Genomic DNA, 21,669 nt, shown 5'->3' with positions numbered 1-21,669 from the left:
TACATACATACATTATGTGTAATTTTAACATTCAAAAATTGTTTCTATTTCAAATTAATCAAATACAGAAAATCCACGTAGAAGTACTCACTGGAGATCCTAGCTGAGGAATCAAATATAGTTCCGTTTAAAGCCACTATAGAGGCAATAGCAAAAGCGTAGACTCTAAAAAAGCAATAATTGAGAAATTTATGTATATATTTACCCTCCACATTGATTGAAACCATGGATGTGTTATGCAATTTAATTTCCACTCTTTCTTTTTAATTAAGAAAGTACAACTTCAATTATGTACATACTATTATATAGATGTGTTATTCCTTTTTGTTTTGTTTTCAGAAAGTACATAAGATAATCATTCAAGTCATCCACCTACTTTTTTTCTAGAATGTATGAAGCTAAACTGATTGAATATTAAACTGCAAACGTTTTTATCGAAATATGTCTTTTGAGTTTATATTTTTGTTATCCGCGATGTTTTAAGTTATAAAATGACATTTTACTGTTAAACCACAAATTCTTATGAAGGTACTGCAAGCCAAACTGGACTTTCACTACCGTTCATCTTCGATCAAGTTATTTCATATTAGTGTAAAATTTGCTTTTTTATAAAAATTAGCACATTTTTTCTAATTTTTTTATTAATACTTTAAGCACATAAATCAGAATCTTTATATTTTATCTTTAAAATAAATATATAAAAAGGCTCTTTAAGGAAACAGTAAAAAATTATTCTTTTTATTTAAAAAATATAAATTGTAATTGATTTTGCTAATACGTTAGCATGTTTTAAATTAACTTGGATGATCACAAAACATTCACCCTTCACACTTATGACATTCTGAAAAATATTTGAAATTGAGTATTTTTTGTTCAATTTAAAAAGATAATATCTCTTACGATTCAATTAATGTTGCTCTTAATTTTGTTGATATATTAGTTGGTTGACCTTGATTTAGTTTGAAAATATTTTCTATTACTGAGATTTCTGTGGCTGTTGTACTCATTCCGACAAATGATGTCCAATCATTTACCACCATTCCAGCTGCCAAAACCTCACTTCCACGGTTTACAGTTCCAGCAACTAATGGAACTTGTAAGAGCGTTGCAAGCTCGTCTTGATCTTGTATCGTCGTATTGGGATGAACTAATCCTCCTTGATTACTCAAAACAGTATATGAACCAATTAAAGCATTTCCTGCTATTGTTTGTCTAAAAACTTCCACATTTAAAGTGTCCCCAATTATTTCTTCTGTCTCCTGTAATTAGATGGATAAATGAAAAATTTATATAAATAATTTAATTTTAATCCTTGCCTTATCTAAATCTGGATGAACTAGAGCAACATAATCATTAGTAGCAATAACGTTTCCAAGAGCTGACAAGCGTTCTTCCACTCTTTGGACCTTTACTTCATCCGGTAAACTATTACGAATATGTTGTAATTCTACGTCGGTTGTAGAATTTGGAACTAAAAGCCCATGCCTGTTTCCTACCGATAAGCGGCCTATTATACGGCAGCCAGCAATACTAGCATGCACCACTGGAATAGTTTCTGCTAATTCCGCTTCAAAAACACTAAAAAATTTCAGAAACAATTTTTTAAAAATTTAACACGTGCGATTATATGTATATGTATATATATGCATATCAAAATTCACGTACCTATAAAATGCTTCTGATCCACCAATTGCAACCAAACAATACGAATTTGTTAGCTTACTAAAAACTCCAATATCATCGTTGTTTTCAAATTGCACTCTTAAAGCCATTATAGAGTCAAATTTAACTTTCAAATAATTAATCAATAACAATCAAATTTCACAAGTTTTGTTAAATGAATGAAGAATCAAGAATGAACAATTGCTTTTTATCACAAACTTTCAGTTCGTCATGTCACATTTTTCTAATGTCAAAGTAATTTTTAATATTTTAAAGCAATGCCACAAGATTTAAATTTTGAATTACATATTAGAGTATGGTGAATAGTTTGGGCTAAGATTGTGAATAGAGAAGCATTATATGTATTTAGTTATTATAAAAAAAGTAGCAATAATAAATTTGGTCGGCAAGGGGAATGAAATGAATGCCAGCCATTTTTGCAAAGTAGTCCTGTAAAGATATGTAGGTATTTATAACCAAAGAGTATTTGTTGTCAAAAAAAACGATCATTCTTATTTTTTATAAATAGAAATATGTGACACATACATGAGTATTAGTGGTCAATGGCTTTGGGTAATAAACATTTATGCTCGCTGTCTTTTTTGGCTAAAGATTGCATTTGTAAACTACAAATATATGATCTAATTTAATTTCCATTGGTGTAGGATTTCCATCTGACTCAATTTTTCTACCTGCTCATTCTTTCTTTAAGAAATGACAGAATTTTTGACGTTGTCAAAAATAATACAGTTATTTTTTAATTTTGTTATTTTAAATCTAGTCTCGAAGCTAATTATTTTTTTAAAAGTATCTAACAACAAATTCTGTTCTTTTATTTCATTTTTAACTATGAAAGTGTAACAAATTTTTTATCTGCTTTTTTATTTTTGTTTTAGTAGGAAGTACAACTTTAAAATTCAAATTCTTCTAAGCTTCATACGATGGTATCGTATGAATTGTCCACTTAGTTTTATCAAATAACATTTTTTTTCTTGTCACGTAAGTATTAGGTAGTAACTGTCATCACGGTAATTTTTAACCTCAAATTTAAAATGGGTAACTCTTGCAAAAAAAGAAAAATGTTCTCCTCTTCTTCTTAATAAAATTTTAAAAAAAATTTCTTTTTTCCTTGTTTTTAATTAGAAATAATATATTATAAAACATATACTTTTTGTATGTTAGGGTACTCAAGTTTTATAATAATTAATTTTAAAATTCTTTTGAAATAGTTTGAAAAAAAAACCATAAGCAATTTTTAAAAAGGGCTATTTTTACCCCAGATATCATTCAGTTAACGGTTAAATCTCTTCAAATTTAAAGTAGCAATATGTTTCAATTGTATCTTATATCAACATTATATCATGTACATTACCCTATCTCTGAATATTAGTATAGTTTACCGTTATTTTAAATGTCATATTTAATTGTAACTTTGACATAAATTTTATTTACAAGTAACTATGCTTTTTATTATAAGTTTGAAATCGATGAAGCGAGGCAAATTAAAACACAAAAAGTAAGTTTTTTACATATTTATTTAGCAATTACGTAATTTAATATTATATCATAAATTGCTTTATACATAGACATATATATATATAAAATTGATAGTTATTTCAAACATTAGAAATTCGTTGGATAATATTTAAGAGGCGTATTCTATAGTCGGATGAGCTTCACTTGTTCTACAATGACAGGAAGAAAATATATTAATATTTGAATATGGCAATAATCTATAATTTTCAGTAATCTTGTTTGGCGTAAAAAATTTTGTTGACTGTTGCAAAACATTTGTATACACCTAAAATAAAATAAAAATAAAATAAAATAAAAAAATTAAGCGGTTTAATGCATCAGCTTCCTTAAAAGTGAGAAAAGAAAAGTGTCTTACCTTACCACAGTCTATGACGTTACAAAATAGAAAGCCAATATTTGAATAAACCTTTTTGTTACAATCCCTTCTTTTCAAATTTTTATTTTCTTCTAGACTTGGTATTGTATTTTACAGTGGAGTTTTAAATATTATCAATTTTTAATTTATCAGATATGTATTTAAATATTATTAATTCTTATAACTTCCTAACTATGAGTCCTACCATGAGTTCCGTTCGTAGTGCCGAAATTTGGAAAATCTCAAATGTCATATTATCAGTTCCGAATTACTAAAATTTAGCTCCGAATGTTCCTAATAGAGTAATCATGAATAATCAGTATTAATCACACAAATACAGTTATCAAACGTAACAGGCAATATAAAGAGGACGGTAATTTTAAATTTTTAAGTTTTGAATTTTTTTTTGAGTTAGTGTTCCTCTAACACAGCAACTAAGAAGTAATTTTATATTTGCGAAAAAAATTTTTTCACTTTTCAAAAATATTCAAAAATAGCTATGCTAGGTTCTTAATTCGTAGAATTCTATGAGTTGAATTCATGATATGTGTATTTGTAAATAATTTTAGTAAATTAAACATACATGTTATGTAATACAGGTTGATCAGAGAAAGTAGAAATTTATTGCATTCTTTCGTTACAAAAATCCTTAATTTTATATATAAAAGTTGTTGCAAATAAAAATTATTTATATTCAATAGGAAAACACATAAAAAATTAATTAATTGTATAAATACAACAGATTTGGCACTGGAATAATATTACAACATCATTAATAATATAATTAAAAAATGAACAAATATTGTTATTTTAATAATGTAGATTAGAGCGTTTTCTTAAATTTAATGTTATTTTAATATTAAAATAATTTTTATATACTATATTCAAAACTATAATAGTTAAACTAAAGAAGACAACTAAGCAGTACATGTTCGATATTTTTCAGCTCTTCTACTAACAGTTTCAAAATATCCTTTCATCTGTTCATTGAGAATCTGAATTGCCTCTTTGAGTAATTGTAATTGTTTCTCCTTATTTACATATGTGCTGTTCATTCCTGAATATTAGTAATTACATTTATTTATTTTTGTGGTTTATGTACTTATAATCTTTCATATTACCTTCTAATTCTTTGATTTTTTCATTTGTATCAACAGTCAATTTTGACGCACGCTGGAGTAAATTTTGCGCTCGTTCTCGGGCCACTTCTGAGGAATTAGCTCTTTCCGATAGAGAAGAGCTTGCTGATTGAAATTTGTTTTTTAACTAAAAACAATTTTTAATGTTTAAATTTGATTAAAAAATAATACATTGGTAAGCAAAAGTTATAACATCATATAAAATTTAAATAAACTTATAGCTAGCTATATCCTTAAAAATTGAGTGAATTATTGTATAACGCGAGAGCTATTATAGTTTTAGTAATGTAGGTTTAGTATTTTTGAAAATAAGTACTATAAAAGAAAAAAAAATAAAATTTAAAAATTAAGATATTATGCAATCTTCGAATTTTTTTTATTAACTAGACATTGAAAATTATTGTAGTGAAATAATGTAATAAAACGAAAGAATAAAGATTTCCTAAGCCAAATTAATGCTAGGCTAAAAAATGTATCGGATTTTTAAATTATTTGCACTTATATAGTCAACTTAAAAGATAATTAAGTTTTTTTTTAATTTTTATCGTCGCGCGTTCCACTTTTTCTGTGGTATCTCATGGTTTGATGAATTTCAATATATCTACGTAAATACCAATATGGATTTGGAAACATTTTTTTTAAATAACAAATTTAAAAGTTTTAACGTAGTAATAAATTTTCCAATATTTTACAGTACAATATTTTTTGGGAATACAAATAAGAAAATTTACTTAAATATGTATGTAAATTGAAAATTTACTAAGAAAAATTTTTAATCTTACAATCTATAAAGATTGTAAGATTAAAAATTTTTAATTTCTATACAAGCAAATTACTATATATAAGCTATTTATATATTGAAGTAAATAACTTATATACCAATGAAATTATTATTTATAATTTTTGTTTAATACTCGTATTTTATTTTATAGTTTTGTTTCATATTTTAACACTTACTTGAGATGCGGATTCATGTGCATCAGTCGCTAATTGTTTTACTTTATCAGCTTGTCTTTTAATCTCCAATGCAAGAATTTCATTTTCAGTGGCACGTTTTCTTAATCGATCGACTAAGTCTGCAAGGCTCTCCACTTTTTCTGCGGTTATTCGAGCAGGTTCATGAGCAGCATTCGTTTCGCTATCGATCTAAAAGCATCAACACTTTAGTATTATAATTTTTTTTATACTTAGTTGCAATTACCTTTTCCAAATCTTCTTTAGCTGAAAGAATATCGCTATTCGCCTTTTTTATGGCAGCCTGAGCTTTTTCTTGCGCTGTATCTGCATCTTCAAGTGCTTTAACAACTGAATTTGCTGTATTCAAAATTTCATCTGCTTTGGTCTTTGTATTATTGGCTTTCTCTTTTAAACGTTCAACTTTATATAAATCATGACGAGTATTTTCGATTATTGTTTCAACATCTTTTAAAGATGCTACAGCTTCATTAATTTTTTTCCCTAATTTACTAATTTCTTCAGGTTCTAGTTGTAAATCAAGATTAATTGTTTTTTCCGCTAATTCTTCAATTGATTCCGGTGATGCTGTTTGATTATTTATAATGTTATTTAAATCGTTGACTAATTCATCTCCAGTAGCTATCATTTTATTTGTTCGATTTAAATAACGTTCAGCTTCTTCAAAAGCTTCACTGGCTTTTATATAAGCTTCGGATGCATTTTGTTTAGCTTGCGCTAGAGAACGAATTATGATTTCGGCATCCTCTTTTTTTTTCATTATGTTCTGCTCAACATCTTTAGCAATTTTTAAAGCTTTATCTGCGCGAGTTAGGGCACCATTTTCACACGATATTCCACCACACTGATTACAACCTGCTCCACCACAAACAGAATCACAAGGGTTGCCGCGTTTATCACACACATTACTATTTAAATCTGGAATGGCTTCATTAAGTCCAACCAACTGAACTTGATATTCATCAATGGCATCATTATTTTTTTGTAACATTGCTTCAAACTCATCTTTGTTGCGATTGACCCAAGTCTCTGTACGTTTACATTGGCGCTCAGCATTTTCACTTTCTTCTTGCGCTTGAACTCGTATTGGGCCTAATTCTGTTACTCTACGCATCGCATTTTGTGTTAAATTAAGTGCGCCTTCAATATTAGTTTCCTGTAATTGAATACCATTTTCTTTGAGCTCACTCGATTTTGCTTTGATTTCTTCTCTTTGATTACGTAATTTTTCCAATTTTAATTCAATTTGTTGTGGCAATTCAACATAAACACGGCTTAAATTTTGTTCACTTTCCTGGAGTTCTTCCTTTGACTTTTGTAATCGATCTCGAAGTGTAGTTATTCTGTTATCTAATTTCTCAATGTCTGTTAGACTGACAGTTGTATTGTCGAGAAGTTGTTGAACAGTTTTCAGTTTATTGTCCATTGAAGTAAAATCAGCAGAATAAGCGCCTGTTGCACCAATTGTTTTTATTTGTTTAGCCCTTTCTATTGTTGTTTTTGTTTCATCTTCCAATGATCTTAGGATGTCATCCCAATTGTCAAAACATTCTCCACAAGGTTTACAATACGGTGCTTCTCCTAAGTAGCCGCGTGCACAGACGTCGCATTTATATCCTCCTATTCCTGGATGACAAACACATTCTCCTGTTTCACGATTACATTGTGCATTTGCAGAGCCATATACATCGCAGTTACATTCTGTATAACAACAAATAGTAGTTTAAGACAATTAGAATAAAAACCTAAAAATAAAATTTCACCATGGCATTTAATATTTGGATCACCCCAATAAAAGGCTTGACATTGATCACATTTTCTACCACCAAAACCAGGTTTACATTGACATTGACCTTCATACTATAAAATTAAATATTTGAAACAAAATTTTAAATACTGAATTTTCAATTTTCCACAAATTACTGGATGGCATTGTTCGGATTCTGAACCTATAGGATCACAATCACAAGGTTCACAGCCTTCACCACTTGCTATTTTCCAGTGGTTGGGAATACATTCATCGCAACGAATTCCACGAACATTCATTAAACAAGGGCATTGACCAGTAACTCGGTCGCAGTGTTGGATTGTTCCATTTGTTCCCAAAATATTACATTCACAAACTGAAAAAATTAACATACAGTTAAAATATAGAGTTTAGATAAATAAATAAGGGTTTACTTCGACAGTTTTGCAACAAAGCATCTCCATAATATCCATCGCGGCAATGTTCGCAATTATCTCCAGTAGTATCATATAAACATTTCAAACATTTACCAGTTTTGCCATCACAATTTCCAGTGTCGCTAGGATTGACGTTGTTGTTGCAGTTACATTCTTCACATGAACCTCCAGGTGTTTCTGGATTACCAAAATAGTTATCATCACAAACATCACATCGTGCCCCAGAATATCCTTGCTTGCAGTGACATATCATATCATTGTTTCTCCGATCTAATTCACATATTTCAGCATGAGAGTGACCAGACATAACAGTATCTGGACATCTACATGGCCGACAACCAATTTCGTTTCCAAGCAGTGGATTCCCATAATAACCTTTGAGACAAAGCTCACAGTTATAGCCTGTTGTGAAGTCCATGCAATTCAAGCATTGTCCTGTTTTAGAATCACACAGTTGGGCATGTCCATTACATTGGCACATTTGACAATTAGGGAAATTCCAAAATCCTGGTTGACATTGGTCACACTCTCGGCCATATGTGTTGGGATGACATTTGCATTGACCAGTTATTAAATCACATGCATTATCTTTAGATCCAATGCTATTGCAATCGCAAGCTTTAAGAGAAATCAAAAATTATAATTATAAATGTGGTAAACAAGAAAAGAACTTGTAAAGGTTACCTGTACAACCTTCGGGCCCAAAACCGTACGTGGATGGCGCGCACATATCACATTTTCTTCCAACCACATTTGGTTTACATGGACAATGGCCCCCGAAAAGTTCACAATGCTTACTTTTTGATCCCGTTGGGTGACATTCGCATGCTTCAAAATTATAATTTTTATGAATATTATGTATACATGTATATTTTCTATGAATATCGTATTGAATTTGCATTTAGCTTACATGTTGCACCATCGTAAACGTATGTACTAACGGTGTTGAATAAATCCTTGCATTGCTCGTAGCTATGACCTTCAAAGTTAACGTCGTAGTAAGTTTGGTTGCAATTGTAATGGTCGTATTCTCTTCTCCTATTTTCTGCTGGAGCATCACCATGAAATACGGGCGTTACTTCAATACGAGGGACGAGTGTGAGCTGCAGGTTTTGTATAAAAATTTATTAGAATCATGTTTCTTTTAAATTATTCATTAAATTTAATATTACTGAATCAATCATAATTTGCGCAGCTGGATTATCTTCTCCACGGCGCTGTCGTTCAAAATAAAGTCTAAATTTGTAAACTTTTCCTTTTTCTAAACAAATATCTTTAAGTGATACAACATATCTTTGATCTTCAGGAAGATAAAATGGTACGTCTTGTTCTAATGATGGGTGGGAGTTGGCACATTCGTTATTTGGATCATATTCGTCAGGTCTTACAATGGTAATTTTAGCATCTTCCCAATCGTTTCTTGAAGTTGTCATATATCGAACGACTACATCGTATGTCATTGTTCTTGGGATGTTATCAGCAGTTATTTCCAATTCACTTTTTTCAGGCAATCTTTGATAACCAGGTCCTGTCCACTCTGGTTCTCTGTCATCAGGCTTTTGGTAAGGCACTAAGGTACAGTTCTACAATGTTTATTTAAAAGTATTAGTAAATATTTTTTAAGTAATTCAATGAAACTTACACCATAAGGCGAATAAGAAATACATTCAGTTATTTCCTTAATTTCTGCATCATAAACAACATGTAGTGATGGAACATAATGTAACTGTATGGGTGTATCACAAGTTAATCCCGTCATATGTGGTCTGCAACGACATTGACCCGATATAACATCACAATAATTGTCATAAGAGCCACCTGGATCGCAGTTGCACGGTTTACATCCATCAGTATTTTGTGCAGATAATCCGTATGTTTCCAATAAACATTGGTTGCAATCCCTTCCGGTAACAAAACGTTTGCAAGTACATTCACCCGTATACATATTGCAGCCAGTATTATCGACAGTACCATCGGTGTTGCATGTGCAGTTTTGGCAACCCAATATGTTATCAGCATTAAGATTCCAAGTACCCTCCTTACAGATGTCGCAACGACGTCCTTTCACGTTTTCCTTACAGTGACACGCTCCGGCCTCTATACCATTTTCAGGATCACTAGTCGAATCACAAATTCCTTCATCTTTTGAACCATCTGGATTGCAGTTGCATTGCTTACACACGTGCTCACTGGTTAGTGGTACATTTGGATCTTTGTAAAAGAATGGAATACATTCTTCACAATGTTGGCCCTGGGTATTATGTTGGCAGTTGTCACATACACCTCCACTAACTCGACCGGAGTGTTCATATACTGCTTCATCAAAATGACAACTGGTCGCATGGTTATTACAATTACATTGTTTACAAGCATTTTTCTGTTTTCCTAAAGCTGGCTTCCATGGTAAATCATTATAAAAATCTTTGCATTGTTCACAATTTAATCCTGTAGTGTTATGTGTACATTCACATCGACCATGTACCATATCATAAACATCACTTGTACTACCATCTAGGGGTAGACACCGAGATGCATGTCCATAACAAGAACATGATCCACGAACCACCATATTTCTAATGGCATAATAATATTTTTCTTGTATTTCTTGACGATCGTCTAATAAAGTATCACCAAGATTATGTAATTTTGTGAAATTAATACGGAAATTTGTCATTTTAAGCATATTTTGTACGTGTAAAGCATATGGATTTTCTACTTTTACATTAGGTGGTAATACTCGGAAAATTACTTCACCGTCTCTTGATGGTTCGACGTTGGAATAACGTTCCTCACATATTACATCTGTAATGTTTCTTAAAACTGTTGGTACTCCTGGAAACGACGTTTCACAATTATGTGCAAAATAACGATAGACATGCCATGTTTTTCCAAAATCGTATGAACGTTCTATTAACATTGCTGCTGGACGAAAAGTGGCAAAAACGATAATAACATGCGTAAAGTGAAATTCAGCTTCAAGATCCAATTGGATTGTGACATTTTCTTTTCCATTTTCTGATTGCCACCATGTATTGTTCAGAGTTCTTGAATCATACAATACAATATAAATAGACAATTACACTTTAATTTATAAACACTTGTAAATTAATCTTACCCTGCTTTCGTTGCGTAAATAATATTGCCAATACGATGATTTCTTAATGGATTATCTTTAGTTTCTTCACGTGTATCACACAGAAAACATTTTTTTTCTTCCAAATGTGACACAATACAGAATCTTTCAGCTCCTCGCAGACCACACGTTGATGAGGCATACAAGCGATTTTCCCTACCAATTAATAAATTTCCAGTAGCTGGATAACATGAACTATGCTCACAGGGATGCACTCTAGGATACGCTAAATCATAAAAAAATAATTAATTCTAAATTTGAAAGCAAAAATATTGTAATATTTATTTTGAATATTGTAAATTTTTAGGGGTTTTAGGAATAATGTTATTTTAACACATACGAAAATTTCTTGCAGCAGTTTTAATTTTTCTTTAATTTTTCTAAAATAATTTGATTGACGTATGTTAATAAATAATTTCAAATAATTGATTATTAGTACAATTTTACAAAATATTCAATATAAATTATTATATTGAACATTAAATATAAAACAGTGTCAGTAAAAAAAATATTTGAAGCATACAATGAAATATAAGGGATTTGTTAAGGTAATTTATGAAAAATCTTACAGGAAAGGAGAGTATTAGTGGTAAAAGCTAAAAACTTGTAGACAGTGTGGCAAGCTGTTTTTAATAAAATAATTATAAACTTAATTTTTTTTTAATGTTAAGATTTCAAAAATCAAATCTCAAAATAAAAATACCGAAATTAATTATTCAAAGTCCATCCTTGAATACATGACGATACACCCTAGTTTTACAATTCAGTTATTGCAAAAAAGTTTCATGTAACTCCAAAAGATTTTTAGATGTTTTTTTCAAGATCATTATCACCCTTACAATTATTAGGTAAATTTCAATTAATTGATTTTGTTAATGTTAAAAGGAATAAGACTCACAACACACAGTATTCAAAAAGTTATCTTTTTGATGAGATATATTTCTTATGAAACTAAGATGTGGTAATACATGGAACATTTAGAAAATTTTTGACCTTTTTTTAAAGACTTATTAGTTATGAAAACTGAAAAATTTCAAAGTTAAGTACAAAGAGCAAGATCTGTTTTTTAATACATAAAAAGGAAGGGTTTAAAATCAAAGTTGAAGAATTTTATGTCCACATTTGAATTTTTTTATTCAATAAATTTTCTTACGACGTTCTTTTACTATCCTAAACTCAGACTTCTTTTTGAATGATGGATGATGAAAATATAAATTATTTTGCCGTTTGAAAGCAAACATTTTATCATAATGTGGCTCTTCATGAGAGCTTAATTTATTTTGTTCGAAAATACTTTTACGATTTTGAATTTCGTAAAAATCATAATCATATTCATCTTCGTCAGCCGGCGGGGTTTGATCGCCTCGTTGTACATCAGTAGTTTGAATGTATAATTGTTGAAAGTCATCATAAATATTGTCATTATTATTATAATGATGGTGATGATAATAATTTTTAGGAGAATAATATTTGATATTAGTGCTCATATTACTACTTGACTTAATAGTGGGCATTAACAAACTTTTACCATATTTAAAAGCTTTAAAATCAGAAAAAAAGTAAAATAAAAGTGATATATTACGAAAATGCAAAAATAATTGTTATTGTGTTATCATGTATGTGCGTACTGTAAATATACTATAACGTATTCACTTACTAGCTATTCGTATATAATATCATTTATACAGTTTTTATTTAAAATTAACTTATTTCTATAACATAATAAAAAACTTACTTCTAGCAAGAGGCCGCTGTGGAGGTGGACGTCGTCTATTCTGTGCATACGTTAAGTTAATTTCTGTAAAAACTTAGAATTTTTATTTAGAAAATATAATATATTTTACGTTTGCAAAAGCTATTTAGTATTGATGAACATAAAGTTGTTATTTAACATGTCAATGTTATTTTTTAATATATCGTACTTTAAACTCACCTAAAACTCAAGTAAAAAGTATTCAAAATTAAATTCTTAAAAATAGACAGTTTTAACTAGCAAACAACATTTGGTCTGGTAATTGAAATTATCTTATACAAAAACCTAAAGCGCGATTACACTTCAACTAATGAAATGTGAAACTGGAACCGTAAATCAGATTTAATTCTACGTTAATTGTTATGTCAAATGTTCTATGTTAATATTTTATTTCAAAAAATGTATATGTATGTAAATGTACCTGTATTATTCTAACCCTTTCGTTCAGTCATGTAAAAAGTAAAGAGCACTTTTCTTTCGGTAGGCGATACAAAAAAAAAAAATTGTAGTACTTTAAAAATATTTCAATAAAAGTTCACATTTAGCTTTCACTTGTTAAATAACATCTTTTTTATTTTTTTTAAATTATTTACAAAAAACTTATCTTACCTGCAAGCAGAAAAACTAAAACGCATATTGAAATGCCATATACTGATATTCGTAAGCTAAACATTGTGTGTTTTATGGACGTTATATAAAAACGTCCGCACACCTGCAAAAATGTAAACAAGAGTAAAAAAAAATATAAATTGGTATGGTTCTACAGGTTCATATTATTAAATCAAATTTTGAGTGAAAACTTTAGCATTCACTTTTATAAAATGCTTTAATTGTATAAATTTGTTGTTTTCTAGTTTTGTTTAATTATTTAAACTATAAGATGAGTTGAGAATCTATGCTAATGGTTTTAAAGTTAGATGACAGAATATTTATCACAATTTATCCTATGCTAATGAAGAAAATAATTTACTTTTTAACAAATCGGCTTTATAAATTTCTGAAAGCCTTCCCTAGAATTCTCAGAACCTTCCCAAATTTATATATCCATATGCAATTCCAGTTAACATATATTTAAGTTTTAAGGTTTTGTCGGAGCACAGAACTGTCTCTTAACATATTTGCTGTCTCTTAACAACAAACAATACAAATTTTTTAAACTTCTCCATATAGTTTTTGACTTAAAAACCAAACATTGCTGTACTGATCCTAATTTTATTCAAACTAAACAACTCTCACAATTTATCATCTCGTTAGTCTAAATATAGTGAACAAAAATTTCAGAGCCGTCCTAGTCATATGCAAATATTTAAAGAAACCTAATGATAACTTTTAAAATTTCATATGCATTAGACCGCGTTTATTTTAGTACACTTTCTACGTATTTATACCCTCTAGTTTGTTGTACTACTAAAATTGAACATTAATTAACTACAAAAATTTCAATTTGTCGGTCAAAATTGCATTTAAGCAGCAGTGATTATATTAAAAATTTTTTAAGTCGCTAAAAAAGATTAAAATTCGTAAATCTCATTTCAAACAATTCAAAATCAAAACCCAAAATTTTTGTAAAATTTTAGTGTCTATGTGTGTGTATAGTCACTACATAATGTACTTATATATGTACATATATATAGTTTTTTTTAGTCTAGGCTCAATATGGATTTTTCACTTTTAAGGAAGGAAAATTTTGAATTTCTGAAATATTAATTACAAAATAATAAAAAAAAATCGGTCTTGGTCTTACAAAAACAAAAAAAAAAAGAACAACAAAAATTAGAATTTTTTTTCTTACTTTTCTTGCCATTGAAAATTGGTAATTTTTTTTTAGCAGTATTGGCTTAATTTGTTGTTATTTAAATTGCGTTGATAAGATTGATCTTAATAAGTTATATTTTATGATTATCTTTCGATCATCCATCGAATATCAATTACTTCGGATTAGTTAAACAGCCAAGTCAACAATATACAAGGACTTTTAAATAGACTAAATTATCTTGTAAAATACTAAACACTGTTATGAAACCAATTGCGACTGGATATCGAACAATTCACTGAATGAGTAAGTAACTTCATGTGTAAGTTTATATTAATTATACATTTTCGTATTCTTAAGAAATTTTATTACAGCATGCGTTTCCAAATAATATCGCCTTTATCATTGTCTTATTCGTTACCGTCTGAACAAGTTGTAGGAATTTATTATGGACAAATATTTAAGATAAAAAAATTTCAGCCTTTACGTATAAAGGACACTTTGTTTAACACTGAATTTTTTAATTTTTAATGGAAAATTTTATTTTATTCCTCCTAAAGTGTTGTTTTTGTTTATTCATTTGTTTTGTTTTCAAGATCAATTTCCACTCTTGCTTTTCAAGATAAATTTTAATCTCTTCATTACTTTTTGAGGATCTGATATCCCTTATAATTTCACTTTTCTTGCAAATAGGTCTTATAATTAAAAAATTATTTTTCTATCACAAAATATTACTTTATTTTTGGAGCATAACTTTTGAAGATTGGAGAACTTTTTCCTCTAATTTGGGAGTCTGGGAAATGCCTGAGTGTGGAGAAACGTCTCCTGCGTATTAAAAAAAATTTCAAGGTCTTTAATTACGGAATTAACCTTTTTATAGAAAATTTTTGGCGCAATCTTTCTCCCACATGTTAAATCCAAAGAACTTATAGTTTTAAAACCTTAAAACATTACAGGCACGAAAAAATTTTTTATTAATAAAATTTTCCAAACATTTTCTATTACTTATAAAAAAAAAATCAAAAACAAAATTTTAAGAATGGGTTTTTAGTGTACAATTGAAACCAGAAGTAGAGGACCCCAGGCAATTGTATTTCCTAATAATGTAAATCTTCTGCTTATATCTTATAATCTTTATAATGTTAATCTTCTGTTTTTTTATGTCGTGAAGCAAACGCTTAATTCTCTATTTTCTCATATTAACTTTTGGAGTGCGAATATTTCCGGACTTTTCTATTTTGTATTTTTATATCACACAATAAGATATAAAACTTTCGTAAAAATAATACTGAAGTACAATACTATATTAGTACATACTAGTATAATATTTTTTACTTCACTAGTATATTGAGAACTCCTTGACTGTTACAGAGGAATCATAAATAATCTAGCAATTTTTGAGTATTTGATAAGTTTAAAGAAACAAAGCTTTTAAATGTTAAAAAGTTTTGAGATTAATCAACGCTTGAATGCGTTTTGATTAATTGAATTAACTATTGTGGCTTTTAACAGTAATCAACACAGTGGCGTTTATAGTTAAGATCTTAAATAAATTGGAAAAGTTTTTGAAAAGATTCTGCCCCTTGCGAGGAAGTGTAAAAATACCATATTTAGAGAGATGTATGTCAGTTTGTCTCTGCACTTCTGAATCTCAAGTTCCGCCAAACCGATTTTCATGAAAATTCATACTTATCTGAATTTATCTTAAAAATGGGACAGTCTGATCAACTCTAACAGACAATAATACAACAAGTCATCTAAATTTTTAAGAAAATCAGGTCATTGAGTCAGACTTACACAGAGAAATAAAACATTATACTTTTGCTCATGCACCGAGCAATAATCAACCAATTTTCTTGAAGCTTCACTTATCTGGTTAAAGCAATGAGCCAGTATTATTTTTGGGAACATCAGTGCTCGGAAGCAACAATGCTAATAAAGGGTGATCTTACATGTTTTATCACATGTCAGGAATGGATTGAAATTTAAGTTAAATTACCAAGTGTGTTTAATAAGTGTTAATAAATCAAAAACGCATTCATTTTTTAAAATAAAAATTTTTTTTTGCAATTTTTTTTGTCAGCTTAATTTTGAAGCTTAATAATGATTTATCCACGAAAATATCATTGACTCAGAACAAACCAAAATATTAGCAAGTATTAAACACATTGAGTAACTTTTTGAAGAAGTATTTTTTTTTATTTTTATTAAGCTTATATAGCTTTCTTGTGTTTTGATCCCTGGTGCAACAGAAACTTTGCAAAGTAATTAATTAGTTGATTTAAAGCAAACACGTTAAAAATTCTTCAAAATCTTTGTTTAAAGTAAAACAAAAAGTAGTTGGTACTTTTAGTATGAGCCGACTTTGCAGTTTTGACCATATCTACGGAATAAATTAGCATTATCCTTTAATATTAATATTTGAGTTGTGTTAATTAGTAAAATTAAATGAAAAAATTTTAATGGTAACTGAATCAGAGAAAGTGAGCCTCTACTAAAAACTGAATTTGCCTTTTTGGAAAAACATTAATTTGTGTAAAATTTAAAATAAGTGTTCAAAGGGCATTTGCACAATCTTATGCAACTCTTAAGAATTCGTCCAATGAATAAGGATCAATCAATAGGGATTTCTTATAACGTTACCCAAAAAGTATCCGTTGCGATCGGTTATGTGCTGACCACGTCAGATTTTCATAATTTAAAATTCAACATAATTTTAGAAAATTTAGCTTTGGGTAGTTTTTGTAATCACGAATGAAAATTTTTTGCAATTGAATTCTTATGAATGATTTCACAAAAATTATTTCTTTTGATATTCCCTTCCTTTTTGATAATTGTTTTTTTGTTTTATTGTTTTTTGAAGTAAGTATTGTATATAAGTAAGTAAATTTGTATGTACATATAAACATTAGTTTTTTTTGCTGTACAAAATGTGTTGCTGTGTATTTTCGTATTTAAATTAGTTTTTTTTTAATGTATGGTGGGTTTTAAAAGAACGGTTCATATTTCTCAATTGCAGTTTAAGCAGTTCTCATGCATATGTTTAAAAAAACTGAGTTCAACAAAAAACAAAATTCAAAAGAAAATTAGAATGAAAAATCTTCAGAAACGACCTTACAAATTCAATTTCATACGTAAGTATCCGATTTCTTTTTATTTTTCATAAACTTTTTGAAAACTAAATACATTTTTATGGATCATATATAGACCGAATCCAACTCTATACATACTTATGTTCAAATGTATAGTATTCGAATGTATTTTATTTATATTACGAATGAAAAAAAATACAAAAATGGGCGATTAATTTTTGTCTTTCTTAAACTAGAAACACGTGTTTAAAATTTTTATTAATGAAATCAAAAGAATGTTCGTTTTTTCTTTCTTAATTCGCTACTATAATACGAAAATAACAGCGTTTAAGATTTTTGATTTTCGTAATAAGGAGAACTGTACAACAATTCGTATTAAAGCTTGCTAACAGCAAAATCCTTCCTTCCATCTATAGTTAACATAGCTTTAAGTTTTTGAGAAATCTGAATAAGTTTTTAAAAATTAGAGATTTTTAGTTTAAAACTGCCTTTTCATCCTTCATGTAGTATGCGTCGTTAAAGACGCTAGGAAAGAAAATTCTCAATGTCTTTATTAATTGATTATCTGCCAGTACTCTCGTATTGCAAAAGCCTGAAAAATTTCAGAAATGGTAGACAATTCGTTTCCAACAATATTTCATTTTAGTTTTAAACTTATATTGAAAAAATATTTGAAAACATCATTCGGTAAACGTAATACTTTTGTTGCTCTGCAGCACCTCAAGATATTAGTTCATAATATACAATTACATCAAATAAAATAGACATTTTTAAACGCTGATTACTTATACTGATTTATAGTAATAATATCAGTTTAGATATTTAAAAGTTGAGATGTTATAGCGATAATAATGTTATAAATTAGAAATTTTGTTTTGATCCAACGTAGGTACCTACGTAAGAGCAGTATGCAATTTTTCTATTTTTAATGGAAATTGGATCTAATCAATAAAATTGAAAAGATTTCTTAATATTAACAAAGTAGGTTGGAACGAATTTCCTCGTTTCAAAACTAAATATCTTTATAAATATACACGTATAAAGTTAATGGTTTTGTCCACGCTCTTCTTGAATAAAAATAATTTGAACAAATTTTACTCACAAGTCTTGTTGTATTTTAAATATATAAATTAATCCACTAAGGAAAATTATCTTTATTCTGCAAAATATAATCCCAAAATATAAAGTATGTATAGACAAATATAATCCACAAGTAGTGTTTGAATTAAAGATGTCCTGATATTCTTATACATTTATTATATCAATCGCACATATTGGAGACCCATGAAAATATTCTTAATTATGAGATCATTTCTTTGTAATTAAGACACTTTACAATAAACACATTATTCTATATAAATTTCCGATTCTTTTATTCTTTATCACATTTTTCTCTTGTTATTTCCTTTATATATTTTATTATAAAAATTATAAAAAACAACAAATTTGAGTTGGTACATGAACATGCACATACATATGTACAAATATAACCATATGTATTTCTTTCTTCTGTACGCCATTATAAAACTAAAAATAATTTCAAAGCAAAACTGAATTTTTCATATTTAGTAAAATATAAACTTAAAAAACAAAATCTTAATGAAAAACAGACTTTCGAGCACAGAAAAAAAAACATTTTTGGATTCTATTAAACACCATCTTATGTTTAGAGATAAAATTAATGTATGTATGTACGTATATACATACAAAACCTTTAAAATTCTGAACAATTTCCGCACTTTTCTTATTTGTCAAAACTAAATTTATCTTGAGTATTCTTCAACTACTTTTCATTTTCAAAAATTATTGTTTTGCATTTAATAGGCAATTTATTTCAACTCAATAACTTTCGTCAATAATTTTAAATTTTTGGTTGATTTATGCAGGCACTTTTTTATTGCATATATATGTTAAATATTTATATATACATACATATATTTATAATTACATACAATTATTCTTTAAAACATATTAAATTAAGAATTTCACTCAAAATGATTTAATTTCTTTTTATTAATAAACTTATTAATGGATATAAAAAAAATTTCCAATATTTCATACCAAATAATTGCTTTCTTGTTTTAATAATTCAAACTATATATATTATTTTACATATAAATTTCTTCCACAGGGAAATGTACCACCCATGTATAAATATGCTTATATATAAATATTATCTATCTGTATATTAATATAGTTACATACATATATAAACTTATTTACACTATATTATGTTTTATATAAAATTTAAAAAGAAGCACAAAAAAAAAAAATTAATTTGATAATTCTTTTAAAATCAAGTCCCGTTTTGATTATCCGAAAGTAACTCTCAACAGCTCCAAGATCTTCCACTCTACTGATCACTCATCGATCGTACGTAGGGCGAACAAGTATTTGAGAAGAAGTTTAAAAAAGAACTCCTTTCCTTTTTCAGTTTTCACTCAAAATTTGCATGTAGTAGTTTAATTTTTGTATGTATATGTGGAGAAAAACTGAGCATTGCACTCTAAAATCTATGATTATGTTTGCAATGTATATCAATCTTTACATACTCGTATTATCATGCATCAGTTTCACTCATAAAGTACCGATGATAAGGAAATATACATATGTACATATGTTTTTAAAAAATGTGCAATATTATTTGCTATTCACTCAATATCTCTCATCTATAACACTCTTCATAGAAAGTTGTAAAATCCTGTCCTGTTACGAAAGTAAAAAGTACATTTACGATACATTTACGATACAGATTAGAACGGATCGCATTACTATTATTGAAAATATTAGTAGAATAACTATTGTGCTTTACCAATATTATATGCCTTGTACTATTAGTTTTTGTAATTTTTGATTTTAAGTATTTCTGAAGAGATTTTTTTAATTTATACACAGCAAACAGCATGCAATATACAACTACGAAAGAGTAGAACAATTTTTATGAGTTAATTGAAAAATAATGATAAAGAAAAGATATCACATTATGCTCAATTTTCTGTAGTGGTATCTGTAGTTCTCAAAAATTTACGTTTTAACTGAGTGATTTTAATGCTTTTCAGTAACAAAATATAATAAAATCAATGTGCATGTATGTATGTATATAACTGAAATCTTAAGTAGTATTGTAAGAAAAACATAAAAATGTTCATAAATTCATAGATTGTTTTCTCTCGCGGATACTTACTTTATATATGTGTGTATATTATATATACGTATAACAATTGAGACTAAAAGATGAGCGTAAAAAAGTGTTTTTCTATTAAGATACTGATAATAATGATAATAAAGGCACGTTCAAGAAATTGAATTCACTGAAATAACTAAATCTAAATTGTGAAATTTTTGGCTTTTGTAGGAAACTAGATGATCTTCCTAGTAGGAAAAAAATTTACATTTATAAAAAAATATAAAAAATGCTTTTATTGAAAAATAATGCCACATTTACAAAATCGGTTAAATCTGTAGTTTAATGAAAAATTATTAAAAAAACCGAAAATAGTTGAGCATTTCAATTTAAATTAACAAATCAAACAATATTATTCATACCGGCTATGTACACTTTTTTGTTTTTGAAAAAAAATTAGTTAAAAGAATTCTACAAGTACAGACAAATTAATAAAAATATTACAATATCGTAAAATAGTTTAGGACATACATATAAATGGTTTACGATAAATTTTATATAAGAGAGTATGAGTGAAATTTTCACCATAATTGCATAATGTATAGTGTATCAAATGTGGTAGCAAGAAAACAGTTATTAGACATAAAAAATTAAAAATACTCTGGTAGAACAAATTGAACAAATTTTCTATGATGTCATTATGATTACATATGTATATGTGAATATTGTTGAGCACATTTGTTTTAAAAAAAATGAAAAATTACCTTAAAGTGAATTATGTACACATTGTCAATATAATGTGAATCTTGAATTTCCTTTCGAAAAAATCTGATGTGATCAGTACATAACAAACAGCAATGTCTTATGTCTAGTTTAACGAAAGTATTACAGAAGATTATGAAAACGTCTTTTAAACACTTCTTTTAAATTTTAAGAACGCTGAAAAGCTTTTAGTAAACGTAC

At 28.1% G+C, this 21,669-nt stretch overlaps 2 protein-coding genes across 5 annotated transcripts; both read right to left on the bottom strand.

Moving 5' to 3' along the window:
• Positions 1–896: 896 nt before the first annotated feature.
• LOC129609728 (eukaryotic translation initiation factor 6) lies at positions 897–1,885 on the bottom strand. The gene is made up of 3 exons (XM_055521838.1): positions 1,666–1,885; positions 1,317–1,578; positions 897–1,259 (listed from the first exon to the last, which is right to left on the bottom strand). The coding sequence occupies exons 1-3, from the start codon at positions 1,770–1,772 to the stop codon at positions 897–899; spliced, it is 732 nt and encodes a 243-aa protein (XP_055377813.1). The 5' UTR covers positions 1,773–1,885.
• A 2,260-nt stretch (positions 1,886–4,145) lies between these two features.
• LOC129609633 (laminin subunit beta-1) lies at positions 4,146–19,923 on the bottom strand. Of its 4 annotated transcripts, none has more exons than XM_055521684.1 (15): positions 19,644–19,923; positions 13,347–13,449; positions 12,720–12,791; positions 10,967–11,210; positions 9,494–10,895; positions 9,024–9,434; positions 8,762–8,954; positions 8,536–8,679; positions 7,849–8,469; positions 7,591–7,790; positions 7,431–7,527; positions 5,894–7,368; positions 5,650–5,838; positions 4,675–4,819; positions 4,146–4,610 (listed from the first exon to the last, which is right to left on the bottom strand). In XM_055521684.1, exons 2-15 carry the CDS (start codon positions 13,408–13,410, stop codon positions 4,471–4,473), a joined length of 5,397 nt encoding a protein of 1,798 aa, XP_055377659.1. In that variant the 5' UTR covers positions 13,411–13,449; positions 19,644–19,923; the 3' UTR covers positions 4,146–4,470. The 4 variants fall into 4 exon arrangements, with proteins under 4 accessions (XP_055377659.1, XP_055377660.1, XP_055377656.1 ...); XM_055521685.1 differs by having other exon boundaries at positions 12,720–12,782; XM_055521681.1 differs by lacking the exon at positions 19,644–19,923 and adding an exon at positions 19,195–19,233.
• Between the last annotated feature and the right edge of the window lie 1,746 nt (positions 19,924–21,669).

The sequence above is a fragment of the Condylostylus longicornis genome, unplaced genomic scaffold (assembly GCF_029603195.1).
Source record: "Condylostylus longicornis isolate FDR11 unplaced genomic scaffold, ASM2960319v2 ptg000040l, whole genome shotgun sequence".
In the NCBI taxonomy this organism is placed as follows: Eukaryota; Metazoa; Arthropoda; class Insecta; order Diptera; family Dolichopodidae; genus Condylostylus; species Condylostylus longicornis.
Note: the sequence above shows the minus strand (reverse complement) of the source record. Positions and strands in the feature narration are given on the sequence as shown.